We start from the raw sequence: 21,803 nt of genomic DNA, 5'->3' as shown, positions 1-21,803 counted from the left end.
TGCGAACCGTTCAACGAAACAACATCGATATGTCCTTTCGGAGCCGAAGTCAGCCGCACTGAGTGACAGCGCGGTTAGAGGCCCTTCGTGCCAGAGGTTCGAGTCCTCCCTCGGGCTTGTTCTTAGCTAAGTTAGTTTAAGTAGTGTGTAAGTCTAGGGACCTATGATCTCAGCAGATTGGTTCCTTAGGAATTCGAACACATTTGAACACACACACACACACATATATATATATATATATATATATATATATATATATATATATATATATATATATTAGCCGATGTCCCACTCGTGCATCCTCGATGACTGCACGACACAAAACTTTATGCCTCACCTGGGCCCGTCAACACCGACATTGGGCTGTTGATGACTGGAAACATGTTGCCCAGTCAGACGAGTCTTCTTTCAGATTGTATTAAATGGATGGACGTGTACGGGTTTGGAAATAACCTTATGAATCGATGGACACTGTATGTCAACATGTAACACCGAAAATGCAGGATGCATGGCACCTGCTACCGATATAGTATAATTTTTTCTGAATTGTATGTAAATATTTGTAATTTAAATGCTTTCTTTTAATAAGTAAGGACATTGCTTCGCTGTATGTGTAAATTTAGGTAGAAGTCTGTTGACGTTTCATTGTATTTATCTGTATCTTACTGTGAAACTTATAAGCTCTGGGAAAAAGGCAAAGGAATTGTTATATGCATCGACTAGCAACGATAATAGCAGTGTCTGTGCGTTGTAAAATCTTTGGGTAGGGAGTTGCTGCGCGGAGCGCGCGGAGAGAGAGAGAAAGAGAGAGAGAGAGACGGGTTCTAGCGCTTGTAGTGTGCGGAAGTGTGGTGTTAAAGCTCACGCAGTAGAAGTACCATATTCGGCGGCATCATGTACGCGCGCCTGCCAAATGTCTAGTAGCAGGAGTACGGACAGTGGACAGTGGCGGAAGAGGCTGTATTAATTACGATTGCCTGTTCCTGTAATTAGCCGTGGCTCAACAAAAGCAGCAGTTCCAGCAACACAGTTTCGTCGTCGGCTTCGAGTTTTGTCGTACGCACAGCACTGAAGTAAGACTGTTCATTGGTAGACAGTGTTAACGGTTAACCTAGCAACACAACTGAATGTGATTTGATTGATGAAGCCGTTCAGTGTGGCCGAGCGGTTCTAGGCGCTTCAGTCTTGAACCGCGCGACCGCTACGGTCGCAGGTTCGAATCCTGCCTCGGGCATGGATGTGTGTGGGGTCCTTAGGTTAGTTAGGTTTAAGTAGTTCTAAGTTCTAGGGCACTGATGACCTCAGATGTTAAGTCCCATAGTGCTCAGAACCATTTGAACCAGTTTTTGATTGATAAAATTTATTTACATCGGCTGGTCCCGACGGAGGTTCGAGTCCATTCTCGGGCATGGGAGTGTGTGTTTATCCTTAGGATAATTTAGGTTAAGTAGTGTGTACGCTTAGGGACTGACGACCTTAGCATTTAAGTCCCATAAGATTTCACACACATTTGAACATTTTTATTTAAATAGTATTCAGTTAAACTCAGGGCGATTGTGTCCTCATTGCCCCCAGACATTGTTACCAAACAGGATCCTTGTTCCTTTTTTCCTTGTATGCTAACTGAGTGCCATAAGAAACAAATTGAATAGTTACAGCCAGTTTATTAATGAATAATCAGCTAAACTCAGGGCGATTGTGTCCTCATTGCCCCCAAGACATTGTTACCAAGCAGGATCCTTGTTCCTTTTTTTCCTTATATGCTGAGTGTCATAAGAAACAAATTGAATAGTTACAGCCAGTTTATTAATGAATAATTTCACTTTTAAGAATTTTAGCCTCAGTCTACTTTCAACTAACTGTTGTACAACAGAGGTTTCAGTATAGACTAAAGTAAAGCAATTTCATTTTTGAAGTTTGAGAATCAATCACTGGAAAAAATCCAAATCTAAAGATATGAACAAATTAAGAGTGCAGAAGTTTTATTTATTTACATATAGCTTGGAGCACATGGCTGTTTGGTTTGGCACGTATTCTAGTGTTTAATTCTGTTCAAGTCAGTAAAAAAAGGCTCAGTTGTTCAGACAATAATATGAAATCCAATTTGCAAAATAAGTAATGGCAAAGTAAAAAGTGCTTGCTTTTTTTCTAAATTTCTTTGATGACGTTATGTTGAGAACACTGAAAGTCGTTGTTCATGTAACGAAGTTTAATACTAACATACAGTTTAATTACATATTTTCAAATCATTGCTCCATTGACTTTTTCAAAATTTAATGCCAAACATAACGTAAGAGTGACTTCTCAGTTTTCTTTATCATTACACACTCACTCAAAATTAGTGTCAAAAAACGTGACAACCTTCAGTTACCAAGTCAGTGTTTATTAATACATGTTTTTCTTTCCCATTATCTTGTACAGGATTTTGGATGTAAATTGCCCTATTGGGATGGCGACCGTTTATTATTTTCTTTTCGTTCATTAGTGTAACTTTTGGATTCATGATCAGTGGTACCCCTTTTCTGTCGTGTTGTTCGTGAGTGAATGCACAAAATAACTGTCATTTTCCAAATTATAGCCCTGTTCGGTATAATTACTTTTTATTTTTAGTAGATTTTCGATCAGACGGGTCGGTTGTACACTTTAATCCTACTTATCGGTATCACTTCTTGGGGAAAGATAGCCTTATCCAATTAGAAAAAATCCATTAGGTATACACGCAATCCACGGTCATATTTTATATCGCAAGTAGGATAGGCCGATTAGTGAGAGGGAGGTTACAAACAGGGGACTGTTCAAGCTGGTGGAGGCTCTGTGATGGTATGGGGCGTGTGCAAAAAATGGTTCAAATGGCTCTGAGCACTATGGGACTTAACTTCTGAGGTCATCAGTCCCCTAGAACTTAGAACTGCTTAAACCTAAGGACATCACACACATCCATGCCCGAGGCAGGATTCGAACCTGCGACCGTAGCGGTCGCGCGGTTCCAGATTGTAGCGCCTAGAACCGCTCGGCCACCGCGGCCGGCGGGCGTGTGCAGTTGGGGTAATATGGGACTCCTGATACGTCTAGATACGAATATGACAGGTGACACATACGTAAGCATCCTGTCTGATCACCTGCATCCATTCATGTCCGTTGTGCATTCCGACGGACTTGGGCAGTTTCAGCGGACAATGTGACATCCCCCACGTCCAGAATTGCGACAGAGTGGCTCTAGGAACACTCTTCTGAGTTTAAGCACTTCCTCTGGCCACCAGACTCCCCAGACATGAACATTATTGAGCATATCTGGAATGCTTCGCAACGTGCTATTCAGAAGAGATCCCCACCCCCTCGTACTCCTACGGATTTATGGACAGCCCTTCAGGATGCTCCCTCCAGCACTACCTCAGACATTAGCCGGGTCCATACCACGTCGTGCTGCGTCACTTCCGCGTGCTGGCAGCTGTAACAGTTTCGTCGGCCCTTCAGTGTATACCCACTGTAGCGATCATAAGAGGGGTTAGGGCATGTACAGAGGCATACAGACTATCATTTCTTCCTCGATAAATAGGTGAGAGCGGAATACGAAAGAAAATCGAGAATACTGCTACAGTGTACCCTGTGCCAAGCACTGCACAGCGGCTTGTAGAATATGTGTTTAGTTGTAGACGTAAAAGATTTTATAGGAGGGTTGCGGCGCCAGTATGCTGTAAAGAAATGTGCGAATAGAAACTGCATAGGATTAACGATTGGTGTAGGGACTGACTGTAAATAAATGTAAGATATTGTGTATATAAAGAGGCGAAGAGATCCACTACTTTTTGATTATGGTTTGGTAGTAAGCCACTGGAATCTGTAACAAGCATATAATACCTTAAAGTAGAATGGTTATGTAATACAAGTTGTAGTAAAATAAGAGGCCGTGCTGAGGTTCGTTGGCAGATTCTTAAGGAAATGCGATTCATTATCCATGGAATAAGTGGCTTACAAAGCACCTCTACGACCGATTACATCCTCCCACACTCATCTAGAGAAATTACAGTTAATATGGAGGCTCATCCTAAGGATTCCGATTACACATTCGGCTTACAAATGTGGTAATCTTATTGTTTTGTGTATTATTGTCAAGCGAAGCAAAATTCAGTGTGTTGAAGTCACTTATCCACCAATCTACAGCTACATACGGGGTGATTCAGCTGCCCCTACCGATTTCGTTTTATGTAATCCGCAGTGTTAAATCTGGCCTTCAAAAACCAGGCACAAGATTTTCATATTATCTCGCTCGCTACGCGCGAACAGTTAGTCCTATAGAAAAAAAGGATGGGATGCTTTTGTAGGAAATTTAAAGTAGTTAAATTTTGTATTCGCATATGTTTTCGCTGGAGGTCACGGTTTTCGAGTTATCAAAGGAAAAGATAAACAAACGACCTTCAAACGCACCTCTACTCCCACACCACTGAGGATTTCTAGTATGATGCTTGTGACAGTCCCTCCTCCCAGTGCCAAATATTTACTACACGAACTATTCCCGGTATTCGACCTTTTTTGCTCTCTACTGATTTGGCTATTGCCCCACCAGCATAGTCGAGCACTGACAAATGTAAAATTGACGTTTGCGAAAATTTTAGCTAACAGTTTTGTGAATTTTAACAGCATAGAATAAACAATAAATCGTTTTATTCGTCAGACCTTCTGACTACGAAACTACTGTGTTTGTAAGGGTCAAATTCGGATCGAATTTTCAGCGTAATTGGTTTTAGCGTAAAGTTTACAAAAGTGATTTTTCTTTCATTATCCTCGTGGGCACGTTTAAAAATAATATTGTTAACGAAACAGCCAACTATGCTGATGGCGTAATAGTCCAATCAATAGAAACAATAAAGATCGAGTGTCTGAAATAGATCGTGTAGTCGAAAATTTTTGGACGGTGGTGGGAGGGAGTGCCACGAACAACATTCTAGAAATCCTGGCTGGTGGGGAATGAGTATGCGGATGGAGTTCCATTTGAAGGTTACTTTTGTACATTTTCTCGAATAACTCGAAAACCGTGGCCTCCAACGAAAACGAATATCAGTAAAAAAATTAACTAAATCAAATTCCCTACAAAAATATCCTGTTCGTTTTTTGTGTACGCCCATTAGTTTGAGCGCAGCGAGCGAGAAAATATGAAAGCCTCGCGCGTGATTTCTGAAGGCTAGATATAAGATTTCGTGTTGCATAAAACGACATCGGTAGGGGCAACTCAGTCACCACGTATATGTTGTATCATTGCATTATTATTTTGCAGGTTTTAAGGAAATGATCGGACTCAGACAGTAGCTGATTTGTGCTCCGTCTTCAGTGACACTGTCACAGATAAGGCGCTAACCTACGATCTACCTTACTTGTTCTATCGCTATCTCAAAATAGTGTCCCATATTAGTCACTATATAGTGAGTGACTGATTTTGTCTTCCCTCACTCGAGAGGAATGATCGCAGTGAATCGATGTACTGCTGAATTTTATAAGGAGGAACGTCACTTCTGATGATCTTATGACATAAAAAACTGAATTCAGGCGCTGTAGTATAGTATAATGTCGTCCATTCGTTTGTCAAAAAAAATTATGAACGTATATAGTGACATTGAATAAGAAATCATTCTCGTTCTTTTCTAACTTTCAGCATTAGGAAATTTCGTTAACGGCCAAAACTCTCAGTATGTGAATCATAGATCAAGAACATGTGTTCTTGACTTACTTCATCACAGAATGCTGTCGGCGACAATAAGATGGAAATAGTCAGAGGAATCCAAGGGTGATAAAAAGTATCCAAAAATAATGTTACCGTACAAGTTAGCTCCTTTTAGGCAGGCAACACAATTTTAAACACTACTTTGAAAATTGATTTCTCTGGTTACGCAGAAGTACAGCAGTTTACGGTAAATTATGAGAAAGTATGCACACTCAAAATGATTGGTAAATAACACCAGGCAATTAGATCTGTAAACCTATCATTACTTACAAAGGCTTGTGTGAATCACGGTTTTTTTTTTTTTTTTTTTTTTTGCTCCCTATTGCGAATCACCATTTCCCACCTCCAAATTTGCCGAGAATTCAGTGTAACGAAGGAGTTTCACTATAATCTGTGCCGTCCATGTGGGTAGGAAATGAAAGATGGAGAAAAGATACACAATGAGTCACACAGTACTACTGAAGGGCCACAGAAATTTTATTATTTATTTTCGACTTTCATGGCCTTTTTTCTCTTTTCCTTCATAGAGAATTTCATAGGTAACAAGATTTGACAGTACTTGTAGGAACAAATGTGAAGACATGTCTTGCACAGTGACATATGATACACGATCAGTGTCATTGTTTTTAGAGAGTCCATTAGAGACAAAGATTATAGTTCACCTTGGCAAACATAATTAAAATGAAAATTCAGTGATTCTATCGAGGTTGTTAGGTGTGGTCAGGCTGTCATAATGAGACAAGTAATTGTATAATTGTCACTGTCAATGTCCTAAAGCGTATTTTAGTACAGTCGACTTAAAAAAAAAATTACTGTGCAGGAGAACTTTGCTAGCGGTAGCAGTATTTCAAGGTGATTGAACGAATCATTACTGGAAATATCGTTATGAACTGAAGAGACATGTAATCAAAAATATTAAAGCTGTTTAAGGCAGGTGTAGTCGCTGCCTTTTCCTCTGCTGGTTGCTTCGTACATCGTCAGGTCAGTCTTATCAAGGTCGCTACTTATAGCACACGGTCAACATCTCAATACTAGCGGCCTACTGGTCTTATCACAGGTGTGTACGAGGTGCGGCTAGAAAAAAACCGGACTGATGCTGGAAAAAACATTTATTTACAATTATTTACAATTTCATGTTATCTCCTTCAATGTACTCTCCTCCTCGGTCTCTACACCGCTCCATACGAATTTTCCACTGTTCATAGCAATGCTGCAGGTCATTTTCGGTAAGTCCATACATTACTTCCGTCGCTTTTTCTTTTACTGCTTCAACAGTCTCAAATCTAGTTCCTTTCAAAGCTGACTTGACTTTAGGGAAAAGAAAAAAGTCACAGGGGGCCAAATCAGGTGAGTAGGGTGGATGATCTAAGATGGGAATGTTGTGTTTTGCCAAAAACGTCTTCACTGACAACGCACTGTGAGCTGGGGCATTGTCTTGGTGAAGGATCCATGACTTTTTTCTCCACAAATCGTTCCGTTTTCTCCGTACTCGCTCACGTAGGGTAGCCAGGACGCTAATGTAGTAATGCTGATTCACTGTTTGTCCCTCTGGTACCCAATCAATGTGCACAATCCATTTGATGTCAAAAAAAACAATCATCATTGCCTTGAATTTCGATTTTGACATTCGTGCTTTTTTTTGTCGTGGAGAACCAGGAGTTTTCCAATGCATCGATTGGCGTTTAGTTTCGGGATCGTAAGTAAAAAACCACGATTCATCGTAAGTAATAACATTTTGTAAGAAGGTGGGATCACTTTCAATGTTTTCCAGGATGTCAGAACAAATCATTCTTCGGCGTTCCTTCTGTTCAATTGTGAGACACTTTGGAACCATTTTTGAACACACTTTGTTCATGTTGAAACTTTCATGAAGAATCTGCCTAACACTTTCCTTGTCAACTCCTATTAACTCAGACACTACTCTGATTGTTAAACGGCGATCTTGTCGAACAAGTTTACCGATTGTTTCAATGTTTGCATCAGTTTTTGCTGACAATGGTCTGCCAGTGCGAGTGTCATCACTGGTGTCTTCGCGGCCATCTTTAAATCGTTTAAACCACTCAAACACTTGTGTTCGCGATAAACAATAATCGCCGTACACTTGTTGTAATATTACAAACGTTTCACTTGCAGATTTTCCTAGTTTGAAACAAAATTTGATGTTAACACGCTTTTCTTTCTGTACACTCAACATTTTCCGACGCACAGACAAAACGTCAACTACTTAAAACAGACGCCACGGGCAGACTGAGTGCAGGAGGCAGATGAAACTCGAGCAGTAGGCGGAGCGAGAGTCACGTGACAGGCCACGCGACTTTCAGCCTTATTGCATTCGTTTTATTGTTTCACCAGTACTAGTCCGGTTTTTTTCTAGCCACACCTCGTATGAGCACCGGTCGACCATTGGGAAGAGTTGGTGTCTCATATGCAAGACACAGAGATGCAGCCCCCTATGCACTCATGTGAGTGGCTGGCGCATGATGTCCGCGATCTGCTAGTTGCGACCTGATGGCTCTTATCAAGGCTGTAACTTTTAACGTGTGTGGCCAGTGTCTGGTGGTAGTAGGTTGTGTGTGATCATGGAGGTGATTACATGCAGGACTCCATCACTCATCTCTTGTTATTTTAAGTGAAGTACATTTGTATCCTATTTCTATCCTTCACTGGTGGTTGTAGTGGGTTGGGGGTAACTAGTTATTGTATGAACTTCGTGATGTTGTGTGTGCCTGTGTGTGTGTGTGTGTGTGTGTGTGTGTGTGTGTGTGTGTGTGTGTGTGTGTGTGTGTGTGCGTATTTTCCACCGCTATTTACAAGTTCACTACAAACCTATAGCGTCAGACTCCTCTAAGGCACTGTAGGTTTCACTGCCATTTGTGACCTTCACTTTCTCACCATTTTTATGTCATTCAATTGCCCTAGAGGTGTGGGCGGCGGAAGGGGATGTCATATTGACACGTGATAGGTATCAGGTTACATCGTGACTATGAACAGACCACACGCAATTGCCCTAGAGGCGCGGTTGGTGACCATGAATTAGATCATTATCTAGGCTCGTACCAGCATTGATACACTACTGACTGTCATTCACTCATAGGATGATTTAAAAAACTTTCGTATTCTTCTTCTTTATCTATTTTTACAAGTATTCGAGCATCATTAATGTATGAAGTTTACCTTTGGTAGGTTCCATTTATCAGGATAGGAAGGCGTCGCTCGATATTGGATCTTCGCAGGTGTCAAGAACAAGATCTGAACTTGTGAACGTAGAATAGCGTAATTTGAGATGAGCACTGTCGTGATATCTTATTTGACAACCGACATCTCGTATTCTAGGCGAATTCCCCGAATAAATACTGAAATTTAAGGAATTAAATTGTCCGATTGTGTTGTGCAAACAAATTTTAGTTTTAGACAATTCCTTCCTTATATTCTTGACGGAGCCATTGCTTTAATCTTTAACAAGTTGATAACGCCTGTGGAATGAAAAGTAAGGATTTTTCTAATATGTCTGAAGTCTAGACTTCGTTAACTGTAGGAGATATAACAAAAACACGAGGTTTGCTGTACTAATTATTTAGATCGTTATTCATGTTGGCCTCTATAGATGTTATTAAATGGCATAAATTTCCACTTTTTACAAGTTCGCATAATACATTAAATTTAAAGTAAATATGCAGATAAAATAAAGCTATTTCACAAATTCGTCATGGGTATCAGTGTGCTGCTCGTATCTATGCAAAGTACTACACACGCTTTATTCTGCCCGATGTTAACAACAGAGTTCTTTGCAATGTTTATCAGTCCAAAGTAACTCAACAGTAGGAGCTAAAATGCTCTAACGAAATGAAGGCTGGATAGATACTGTTAATATCGTGATCATAAGAGAAAAAAACATTGAAAGGTAATGTCTCGTCAACGACGGGATCATTAGAGACAGAGTGCTAACATAGGCGGAAAAAGAACTGGACGAAAATCGGCCGTGGTCTAATCGAAGAACCAATCACAGCGTTCATCTGAAGTATTTATCGAAACCATGGAAATACTTAACCAGCCTTTATGGAATGGGAATTGAACCCCTCTATTCCGTAATACGAGGTCAGTGTCTTAATTACTGTGTCATCTTGTCGAGTGGGTCGTTAGAACCAAAGTAATAATTCGTTTATTCAAAGATCGGAGGAAAATCCGTCACAAATTTGTCAAAAATGGAACGCAGTGATGAGCAATAGATAACAAAAGTAAGCTAATTCACACTGAATTAATCTGTGACTTTTAATTAGTGTGATGATATTTTCGCACTATTTGTACATGCCACTTTATGAGATACATTTTATATATAAGGTAACATACCTGCCTGTTGGCTTATAAATCGTGTCCCAATCTATCCATCTCAGACAACAGGAAATCAACGTCAGCTTCGGTGACTGCAGCGCTGGATATAATGTTGCGGAAGAAGTTGGGTCTTTCGTCCAATGGTTGGTAGCCAACCATCAGCGTACCAGCCATCATCATTCGCCCCTTGAGAAGTGGCGTAATCTGCAATACAGTTAATTGTAGTGTCTCACAGAATTCCTGACGGATACTTAAATATACTTCATTGGAACTTATGACATTACTTATCAGTAATATTTTAAAATTTTTAGAATACTACAGCTGAGAAATGAGACACAACGAGCCACCAAAAGTAGGGAAGCGGTGACTAATAGTGGTCTGTTCGTCAGAAGTTAGACAACGCCTATAGTACAGTCGACATACTGAAATTAAAGGAAAAGTGTAGCACTCAGTAAAAGAGGAGTGTCGTATATCCAATTGTCTTATTATCATTGTGTCAGGTACCTGCGAAGCTCCATTACATTATATCATCTTCAGTGAGAAAAAATACGGTAACTTCATGAAGGAACTGTCAGTAGCAAATGAAATTTACTTAACATATAAACTATTTAGTGAGCCCCATAAACTAATACAACGTAACGATAAAATTTACAGAGCACTAACACAACATACGAAGCTACAAGGCGAATTTCAAAATGCTGATACTCGCCTCGTAAGACCTTCAGCGTGCTGTGGTATCTAACAAGCGTTTTGACAGTCTCTCTGGGAACAACATTTCCAACATCATCTATCTGTACTGAAAAATGCACTCTGAAAGATAGGGTTCACCCCTATAGTACCTGTCATATATTCGGCCACCATTGGTGTTCGATTTATAGCAGGAATAACATGGAAGATGATTTCTTGTCAATCAACATGACTCTGTAAATACGTTAAAAGATTTTCTACATTGCTACAGCGTATTAGTGCAATAGGATTACGTCTTGAAGAAATTGTTTTTTGTTGATATGACAAATCACATACTCACATTCGTTATCTGTGAACTTCATACACTCTCTGATCGGAAGTATCCAGACACCTATAAGCGGAAATTAATACGGTATGTTTACATCCTTCGCCTCTATCACGACCTCAACGCTGCTGGGGACACTTTGACTGGGGTGCTCGAATGTCTGTGGAGAAATGGTAGCCTGTTCTTCCTCAAGAGCCGAAACGAGAGAAGATGACGGTGATGGACGCTGGGGTCTGGTGCGTAGTGGATGTTATAACTCATTCCAAAGGTGTTCTGTTCGGTTCGGTTCAGGCCTTATGATAGGCCATTCCATTTCAGGAATGTTACTGTCCACGAACCATTGCTTCATAGATGCTGCTTTATGACACGATGCATTGTCATGCTTATGCAAACAATCATCTTCTTCGCATTTTTCTTCTCCTGTACTTAGTATACAATGCTATGAAATGTGACAACAAACATCCCCATTTCGAAATACCCCTCCCCTCCTGTGTACTTCACTGTCAGCACTATACACTGTGGCAGTTATCGTTCTCCAGGCACCCCCAAACCCAAACCCTTGCATCGGGTTGTTACATGATATAGCGTGATTCATCATTGCAAAATTAACAGTTATACAAAGAATATGATGATCAAAACAAAACTCATATTACAACTGCTGTGTCAGTTACAGATCCTGAATGGAGAATACGCAAATAATATTAGACGTGTTTACCAACAGCCTGGAGTAAGTAGTTAATGTTGAGGTCCTCAGTTAATTTTTAAATCTTCTTCTGTGTACTGCTTTCCGCCACGATGACTAAATTCACCTTAACTCGTCTACTATTTGAGTGTGTGTATATATTTTGGCTACTGATGATTTTATCGTACGTATCATGACAAAAACTACGTGTCACAAGATTGCAAATGTCATGAAAATAAGATTTTTTTTTCCTAAACTATACACACTTACCTGACCCAACAACTTCTCCCGCTCGCGATCGTGTGTCATGGATCGCATTCGAGTCGGCACGTACCAGAAGCAGACGTTCACCATTTCCGGTTCCATTATCAAGTAAAATTTCTCTGGCATAGATTTGATGCGACGTACCATATACTGCGACAGCTCCATTAGTCTATCCATCATCCTTTCAAAGCCTTCAGTTCCCTGCAAAAGAATATAACTTCGTTTAAAGTACTGCGATTTCAGATCAAAATGGTCGTTAATCATTTGTTTCAGAAGACAAATAAGAAACTCAGAAAAATGGACGTTCTTGCTGCTCAGATAAACCCTCTGCATAAAATGCAAGGGCTCTCGGTTACTGCATTGCGTCGTAGTAGTATTCTCCACTATTACGCGAGAACTATTCGGAAAATAACATTCGGTCGGGAACGAAATGGATAACACAGTGAAAAACTGGTGAAGTTTTGCACAGATGTGTTCTGCAGTGTCTCTAGTATGCCCGTCGATTGAGGCATGTGGCTCTTTTCAGCTCTGAGCGCACAGTGAGCACGTAAAGATGCCTAGAAAACTGTGTCTCCCACCAAATGTGAGGGCCTAGTGAGAGATTCCGGCTGACATCATGCAGCTCACGTAACATAACTGTCATGCATTTCCTTCTTCATGACAGTTCTTTGCCGCGCTCTGCAGTGGAAATAAAGATGCTCCTGCAGCGTTTTCGATGGGAAGTGTTTGATCACTCACAATACAGCCCGTAATTGGCTCCCTCTGAGTTTCATCTCTGCTCACTTGAACCGCTAGCTGTGAAGACAACATTTTGGCATAGACAACGAGGTGTAGACCAGCGTACAGAATTGGTTGAAATCACAGGCGGCTACCTTCTATGACGAGGGTACTGGAAAGTTCGTACAACGCTACGATAAATATCTAGGTCTGAGCGGCGACTATGTAGAGAAGTAGCTGGTTCAAAATGGTTCAAATGGCTCTGAGCACTATGGGACTTGACATCTGTGGTCATCAGTCCCCTAGAATTTAGAACTACTTAAACCCAACTAACCTAAGGACATCACACACATCCATGCCCGAGGCAGGATTCAAACCTGCGACCGTAGCGGTCACGCGGTTCCAGACTGAAGCGCCTAGAACCGCACGGCCACACAGGCCGGCTGAAGTAGCTGGAAGGTGTAGCTAACTGTTGCAAGTAAAACATTTTTGATTTTAACAGTGGTTTCTATTTCGTGACCTGTCAGACCTTACTTTCCGAACATCAGCCCACTTACTGTGAGAGACTGGGTAAAATACTTAGTTGAACTTCCAACAAATTTACATGTGAACTGCTTTACTAATAATAGTAAAGAAATATTTGAGTTTTATTTGGAATTATAGAGATCCTGAATACGGTCACTGGCTCCGGTCCACTTCTGAACACTTGAGCATTTTCGCTACTGCGTCGTCGTAAATGGCAAATATTTCAACACTGTGAAGGGCAGCACTTTCGCGCCGAGTCCAAAGAAAGGCCGGCCGCTGTGGCCGAGCGGTTCTAGGCGCTTCAGTCCGGAACCGCGCTGCTGCTACGGTCGCAGGTTCGAATCCTGCCTCGGGCATGGATGTGTGTGATGTCCTTAGGTTAGTTAGGTTTAAGTAGTTCTAAGTCTAGGGGACTGATGATCTCAGGTGTTAAGTGCCATAGTGCTTAGAGCCATTTGAACCATTTTGAACCCAAAAAAGGAAAACATGAAATTTGCATCTGAACAGAATACGGAGGGCGAAACAGTTCCACATTTGATTTCGAACCATCCTGTTATCATGGTGACGATGATGATGGAGACAGGAATCTGCACTGTACATACGTCATCTGGAACGGGTTGCTGATAGCTCTGAGTAAGGGACGAGATCATCTACGGTCCATTCTGCTGTATGTTTTCACGACTTATTTACTTTGTAGGGGAACTGTATCAGTGCATAGAGTTGAGTTTGTTCAAAAGTGAGAATATCACTCAGCACTGTGGTCAGTTTGCCTACCAGATTTGAATTCTACTTATCATGTTTGAGATTCGTGTAGAAATTTTGCATTTGAGCCGGCCTATCCCGCGACTGTTTCGGATCTGTTGATTGCTCTTTTTTTCGATGAATGCCGCCCTTGTAGGTGCAAAGCAGTGTTGGCTTTCTGTGGTGACAACATACCGAATCAATAAAGGAAATAAATATTCTGAATGAGTCTGCGATCGTTATGGATACTTTCTGAATAAAGCTGTCTAGATCGACTTATACAGGGTGAAGCAAAATTCGCGCACTCGGGCTTTGCAGAGCGACTCCTCACATGCCAGCGATAAAAAAATGTCTGTCACACAATTTCGTCAGGCGAGTGCATCCGGCAGAAAAAGCAGGTTAGAGTGTGGCAATCTGGCAACACTGTAACCACGTGTATGGTAACTACTGGTGTCAGTAATCGTGCTGTACAGTTGGTGCAGTGGACAGAGTTTTGGGTTAGCTTGCAGGAGGTCGATGGTTCGATCCTGGGTTGAGGCATATGTTTTTCATTTTGTAAATGTAAAGGCGACACGGTATCTGGCATCTTTATCGTCAACAGCGATTGCAGCGGGTCCTCTAGAAAACATTTGCACCTACATACTACAATCGTAGAAATGGAAGATTGGTCAGCTTTCCACGTCGTGGGCGTGAATTTATTCGCACCACTTCATCCATTAGATGCTAAAACTGTTTCCTTTGTAACTTCTTCCAATCGTCCCATAGATTAGCACCAACTACTATTCTTGCCTTATTCAGGTCCCTTACATTTCGTTAGGGCCTTACATTGCCAATGGGACTAGCGACGTACTTTGCGAATAATGTCCAAACTCGGTTACTATTTGTATGTGTTATCAGCATGGTTCCACTAATTATACCTTTCAGCATTGAGTCTGGTAACTGCATACTGTTTAGTACGTATCTCAATACATTATTATTATTATTATTATTCTATCGATGGGATTGCGGAAACATCATGTCTATTACCGTTAGGAAAACAGTGTAATTCGAAATCGAACATTTCACAATCAGCAGTGTCGGGATGAATCATGGAGAACAATATCTGTCAGAGGGATAATGCACGTTAGGTGGAACAGCGCGCAGGACTGAGAGCGTATTTATACTGTATGCACTGTCCAGCACACAGGTACTACTTTTAAGCGGAATAACGCGCCCGTGACAGAATCCAATCTACCTGCGTACACGTATCGAATTTTCTCATTGTAAACCTGTAAACCAGTGTGGCAGGCGGATGGCAACCACAAACGATGAATATGTGGTTCTTGGTGCTTCTGATAACCGGGCTGGTGTTGCCGCTCGTGAGTATACTGCTAGATATCCTCGTCGACGCCATCCAAACAAAAATGTGTTTCATCGTCCGGAGCTACGCCTTTGGGAGTCAGGTTCTCTCCTTCCACCATCGCGTGACAGAGGTGGTCCACAGACTTGTCATATTTCAGCTACTGAGGAAGCTATTCTGGAGGTAATACACAAAGAACCCCAGCGAAGTACACGTAGCATAGCAAGGCAGCTGCATGTCTTGCAACGCACGGTCGTTTACATGCTGCATGAGCATTGACTGCACCCCTATCATTATGCTTTCACGCAGTACCAGCATCCTGCAGATCGCCATCAAAAAATGGTTCAAATGGCTCTGAGCACTATGAGACTCAACATCTGAGGTCATCAGTCCCCTAGAACTTAGAACTACTTAAACCTAACTAACCCAAGGATGTCACACACATCCATGCCCGAGGCAGGATTCGAACCTGCGACCGTAGCAGTCGCGTGGTTCCGGACTGAGGCGCCTAGAACCGCTCGGTCACCGCGGCCGGCAGATCGCCATCAGCGGATGCAATTCTATGAATGTTTCCAACAATAACAAGAAGCCAATGATGACTTCCTGAACACCGTAATATGGTTGTATGCAGCAGCATTCACTCATGAGGGTGTCTTCAATATGCACAATGCCCACCATTGGTGTGGGGTTAATCCGCACGTCACCGGTGATCGTAGATATCAAATGCGCTTTGGTATCAATGTCTCGGCCGGAATATTGGGCGACAGGTGTTTGGGCCCCTACATGTTGCCTGACCGGTTGACTGTACGAAGGTGTCATGCATTCCTCTCAAGCCGGCCGGTGTGGCCGAGCGGTTCTAGGCACTTCAGTCTGGAATCGCGTGACTGCTACGGTCGCAGGTTCGAATCCTGCCTCGGGCATGGATGTGTGTGATGTCCTTAGGTTAGTTAGGTTTAGGTAGTTCTAAGTTCTAGGGGACTGATGACCTTAGAAGTTAAGTCCCATAGTGCTCAGAGCCATTTGAACCAGCCATACCTCTCAAACTATCAGCCTGGTGCTCTGGAAGATATTCCACTACATGTTCGGCAGTGGATATGGTTCCAACAAGATGGTGCATCTCCACACTCTGGAATAATGTGCAACAGTATTTGGACAGAACATTTCCAGAGAAATGGCTCTGACGCTGAGGTCCAGTTGTATGGCCACCGCATACACCTGAACTAAATCCTCTGGATTTCTTCCTGTGGGATGCCTGAAGGAGCACGTGTACTCTACTCTACTGACGAATGTGGAAGAATTGGTAGCGAGTGTTCATGCTGCTCTTGTTACTGTGGATGCAGCTTTGCTGCGAAGGATCCACAGCTGTATGACTCGGCGAGTTGTGCAATGTTTCGACGTGAAGGTAGGTCCCTTTGAGCATCTGTTGTTATGAGGGCAACGTATTCTGTTGTGAAGGTCATGCAGTCATTAATATGGACATTATTATTGTCACTGGTTGCTAATGTGTGACATCTGAGCACTCATATTGCATATAGTATAAATGACAAGTATATGTTGTGATATTGTACTGTGCTATCGTCTTTAGAATCTAGAAATTGATATTGTTTTTGTAGTTATTCTGTCCCATGACAGGTCATTTGTTTCAGCTGTCTATTTCTTATTTGTCTAATCACGTATTTGTTATATTCAGCGTTACAAAACGTTGTAAACTTAACGATAAATGTGACCTAAGAAACGGTGTATATTACAGTATGAAATGTCTGAATCAAAGTAGCAACTAAAAAAAAATATGCACCCCAACCGCGCATCGAACCCTCCACCTGCTGTATGCGAACCGATAACTCTATCCACTGCACTAACCGAACAGCACGACTGTTATGTGTTAACAGAGGTAATTACCATACATGTAGTTACAGTGTTGCCAGATTGCACTCTTTAACGACCTTTTCCTGTCGGATGTACTCGCCAGACGAAATTTTGTGACAGACATTTTTTATCGCTGGCACGTGAGGAGTCGCGCTGCGAAGCCAGAGTGTGCGAATTTCCCTTCACCCTGTATATGTATATAGTTGTTTAGGCTACTACTATGATCAGACCTGTGATTATGATTAATGGAACGTAAGAATCAGAGGTGTTTTTTATGCATTACTGGGCGAAAAAATATAAAAGTTAAGCAGAAACTTTAGAAACTTCCAAGGTGTTATCATTAATAATGTCGGGTAAGTTATAGTTATCTCTAAGGCAGGGGTTCCCAAACTTTTTCTTTTACGGAACACATTAAGAATCCTGGTACTTTGATGGAACACCTTGATATTTTTGAAGGTTAATAAAACTTTTAAAAACGAGAAAAACTTGTTTTATTCAGTGATTACTTCATTTCAAATCATAGCAAATAACGCATCATAATAAAATTAAAAAAATATTAGTATCGTCAAATTATGGGGAAAAACGTCATGTTAGTAACAGTCTTTCGCGGAGCACTTATTCATTTCCAGTGGAACAGCAATGTTCCGCGGAACACAGTGTGGGAAACCCTGCTCTAGGGAAAGCGAGTGATTTATTTAGGGATAATGAAAAAAACGGCTTCTAGTTTAGGTAAATCGCTCTACACTACATACGAAAAGCTATGCTGCGATTTATTGCAGTACCTTTGCTCTCCACTGCAACCAGAGCTTGAAGATATCGTTGTGGCGGCCACACTGGATCACCTTGTCACCTGTGTCGTACTGGACGTCATACAGCTTGTCTTGCATGAACAAATATTCAGCACTCATCTGGTTGCAGCTGATGAGTATTCCCTGTCAACATGCAAAATGTATACATCTGTCCATGAGTAAAACAATGAGAACATGGGCATAAAAACGAGTTTCTTTGCGTGGCCATTCTCCGCAGCAAGCACAGAAATATTTGTTTTGTAAATAAAAACCGTCTTTTCTTGCTGCACTGTGTTTTATTCCTCCCAAAAGCGTTTCGCCTTTTTCATTTTAAGGTTTCATCATCTGGATGCCACTGATGATGCCTTAAAGCGAAAAACGCGAAACACGTCTGGGAGGAATAAAACACAGTGAAGCAAGAAAAGGCGGTTTTTTACAAAACAAATAAAGGGGTATAACATTTTGGGAAAAACATAAAGCTATGGCTGTACAGTCATTTCATGTTATTACACAGCTGTAGTAATGAGTGGTAGTAATGTCGATGCACATTTACCCATACATTAAGTCACACCAACTGAGCAGAAAAATTGGCGTCGTTCCCGTCGACGTCGGAAGAAAAGGGATTTCAAACTGGAAGGAAATATTAATTACGAGTGCACCTACATCTTTAAAAGCCCTATCGCTCTATAATATCACAATGAAAGTAATTCTTTATTGTAAAGAAGTTTACTATCTGTCTATTCCACATGCTGCCATAATTACTTATGCTGGCTGAGGTGGTTGTACAGCTAGAAAAGAGCAATGTGTTACTGTCAAAATGTTTACATGGTTAGAACGTAAATTTCTGTGTCTATTACACGAGCCAACAGTGAAAATGTGACTGAGATGAAATAAATGTTTGTTAACTATATTGACCCCGCTCATAACGAAAACAACAATGAAAAACTCAAATTAACTCTGGTTTCCAAGTTAAAGGGGGAGGCATTTCATTATAATTATATCTTATTAGCATTCTTTGTCACTCCCTTCCCATATGGGTTTCGAAATTTCACTGACGGTAGACAGAATGAAAAAATTGTTCAAATGGCTCTGAGCACTATGGGACTCAACATCTTAGGTCATAAGTCCCCTAGAACTTAGAACTACTTAAACCTAACTTACCTAAGGACATCACACACACCCATGCCCGAGGCAGTCCCGCGGTTCCGGACTGCAGCGCCAGAACCGCACGGCCACCGCGGCCGGCCGTAGACAGAATGATGGAGTTTCAGGCAACAATAGCTGTGTGTATTTTGTCGCTGTTTTTAACCCGGGCTCGTAACAACAAAGGGAAGGGGAAGAGGTAGGGAGAAGCGAAACATGTTTCATTTAAACATAGTTTCAGTCTGTTACAAGCTGTGTTCTGTTCGTATGCTGGAAGAACGTGTTATTGAAGTGCAGTTAGTGCGTTTGGTCATTGTGATTCCTGAGATTCAATATGTGTCGCAAATGCGTCAACAGCGTTTTTTTTTTGTGGTGAGGTCTTATGGGACCAAACTGCTGAGGTCATCGGTCCCTAAGCTTACACACTACTTAATCTAACTTAAACTAACGTACGCTAAGGACAACACACACACCCATGCCCGAGGGAGGACTCGAACCTCCGACGGGGACAGCCACGCGGACCGTGACAAGACACCTCAGACCACACGGCTACCCCGCGCGGTGTCAACAGTGCTGACAGTTTTTGCTACATTTGTGGACAGGCTACACTGAAATGGCAAAGGAGGCCAATAGCGCCATATATTAGGAAAGCATGGAGACTGTACTTTGGCTGCGAAGTCGAAGGCCCGGACAAGCCCTGGGCTCCTCATGTATGTTGCACATCGTCTTTGTTCGTGGTTGAATCGTAAAAGATCTTCCATGGGCTTTGCTGTACTCATGATCTAGCGAGAACCATCAAACCATGTGAATGGTTGTTATTTTTGTATGACAGCTCCATTACCACATGGTACTTCCAAGAAGAAGAAGTCTTCCTTGATATATTCTAACATACCGTCAGCCATACGACCAGTGCCTCACGAAGACGGACGGCCTGTTCCCGTCCCACCCGACTGTGATAGTGACAAGGGTGGTAGGGAAACTAGTGCTGCACCATCACCTTCAAAACCCAGTTCTTTGAAAGATCCTGATTTGAGTGTATCGATGAGTGTACAGAGATTCCCAAAGTAACAGTATGAGTTTAATGACCTAGTGAGAGATCTGAAATTGCCAAAAGGTAAAGTTGAACTATTGGCGTCAAGACAACAGTGCAACTGTTTTAATGGGGCAGTAAATGTGACTGCGTTCCGTAACCGCCATATGCCATTCCTCCCATTTTTCGAAGGTGATAATAATGGCAGCTATGGCCATTGACTATAAAAGTAATTAGTTGAGGCTGTTCATCGACTTCTCCAAAGTAAGTCTGAAGTGTGTGCTACTGCATGATGGCAATGTGTTACCATCGATTCCGACTGGGTACCCACCTTACATGAAACAAACATATGATAATATGAAACAGTTGTTATTGCGATTGAAATATGACAGGTTTAAATAGCAGGTTTCCGGGGATCTGAAAGTCATAGGCATATTTCTTGGGCTACAACAAGGCTGCACCAAATTCTTTTGCTTCCTGTGCCTCTGGGACAGACGCGCCAAAGCAGTTCATCATAAAAAGAGAGATCGGCCTAAGCGTCAATCACTTGAACCAGGATTTAACATTGTTATGCATCAAGCACTTGTAGAAACCAAGAACATAATTCTAATTCTTCATGCTCTTCACATAAAATTAAGCTCATACAAAACTTCTTTAAGGCCAATGACATAACTGGGGAAGCATTTCTCTGTTTGCGCGAGAAATTTCCAGGTCTTAGTGAGACTAAAATAAAAGAGGGAATTTTCGTGGGTCGCCAGATACGCCACTTGTGCAAAGATGAGCATTTCAACACATTCCTGACAGGTGATGAAAAGTTAGCTTGGGATGCCCTTGCTCATGCTTCAACAAACCTTCCAGGAAATGAGGGCAGAAAACTATAAGGATCTTGTAGCAAATCTTCTGCATTACTTCAACAGACTGGGGTGCAACATACTCGTATCCTAGATTCCTAGATTCTCCTTTGGACTTCTTCCCTGGCAACTGTGGTGCTGCGGTTCTAGGCGCTTCAGTCCAGAACCGCGCTGCTGTTGCGGTCGCAGGTTCGAATCCTGCCCCGGGTATGGATGTGTGTGATGTCCTTAGGTTAGTTAGGTTTAAGTAATTCTAAGTCTAGGGGATTGATGACCTCAGATGTTAAGTCCCATGGTGCTTAGAGCCATTTGATTTGAACTGTGGTGCTGTAACCGACGAGCACGGAGAACTCTTCCACCAGCAAATTTCGGATATGGAAATGAGTTACCAGGGAAAGTGGAGTGCATCAGTGTTAGCCGATCACTGTTGCACACTAATCAGGGAATCACATGCAGAAAACTACTAACGCTAGGCAAAGCGGTTGCTCCCTCAGTGAGCTTACTCCGAGGGATAACACCAAGGTAAATACATGCCTAAGCTTACATAGGCAATAACGTAAAGTTATCATAACTTCAAAACGAGAGATAATCTTGCATTTTCATTTCGATATAAGCACACCTGAAAACATGAAAATTAGCTGTTTTCATGACAGCTACAGAAAAAAGTAATCTGCAACGCAGGTTGAAACTGGTAATCGGTGATAAAAGAAGTGATCCCACTGTGTTGGTTTATTTATTAATCTAATTTCTTCAGTATTGCCTGATTTAATTTGGGGCTACATTCCATTATCCTCGTTTTG

General features: G+C 41.8%; 1 protein-coding gene across 1 annotated transcript in view; it reads right to left on the bottom strand.

Moving 5' to 3' along the window:
- LOC126471603 (glutamate decarboxylase) overlaps positions 1 to 21,803 on the bottom strand; it is a 278,613-nt gene that overhangs the window by 10,972 nt on the left and 245,838 nt on the right. The window contains exons 9-11 of the mRNA XM_050099840.1: positions 17,974 to 18,123; positions 12,010 to 12,204; positions 10,064 to 10,249 (exon numbers count right to left, since the gene is read on the bottom strand). Of these exons, the coding sequence (XP_049955797.1) occupies positions 10,076 to 10,249; positions 12,010 to 12,204; positions 17,974 to 18,123 (519 nt within the window). The 3' untranslated portion in view covers positions 10,064 to 10,075. The remainder of the gene's footprint in view (positions 1 to 10,063; positions 10,250 to 12,009; positions 12,205 to 17,973; positions 18,124 to 21,803) is intronic.

The sequence above is a fragment of the Schistocerca serialis genome, chromosome 3 (assembly GCF_023864345.2).
Source record: "Schistocerca serialis cubense isolate TAMUIC-IGC-003099 chromosome 3, iqSchSeri2.2, whole genome shotgun sequence".
NCBI classification, from domain to species: domain Eukaryota; kingdom Metazoa; phylum Arthropoda; class Insecta; order Orthoptera; family Acrididae; genus Schistocerca; species Schistocerca serialis.
This window is presented reverse-complemented; position numbering and strand designations above follow the sequence as displayed.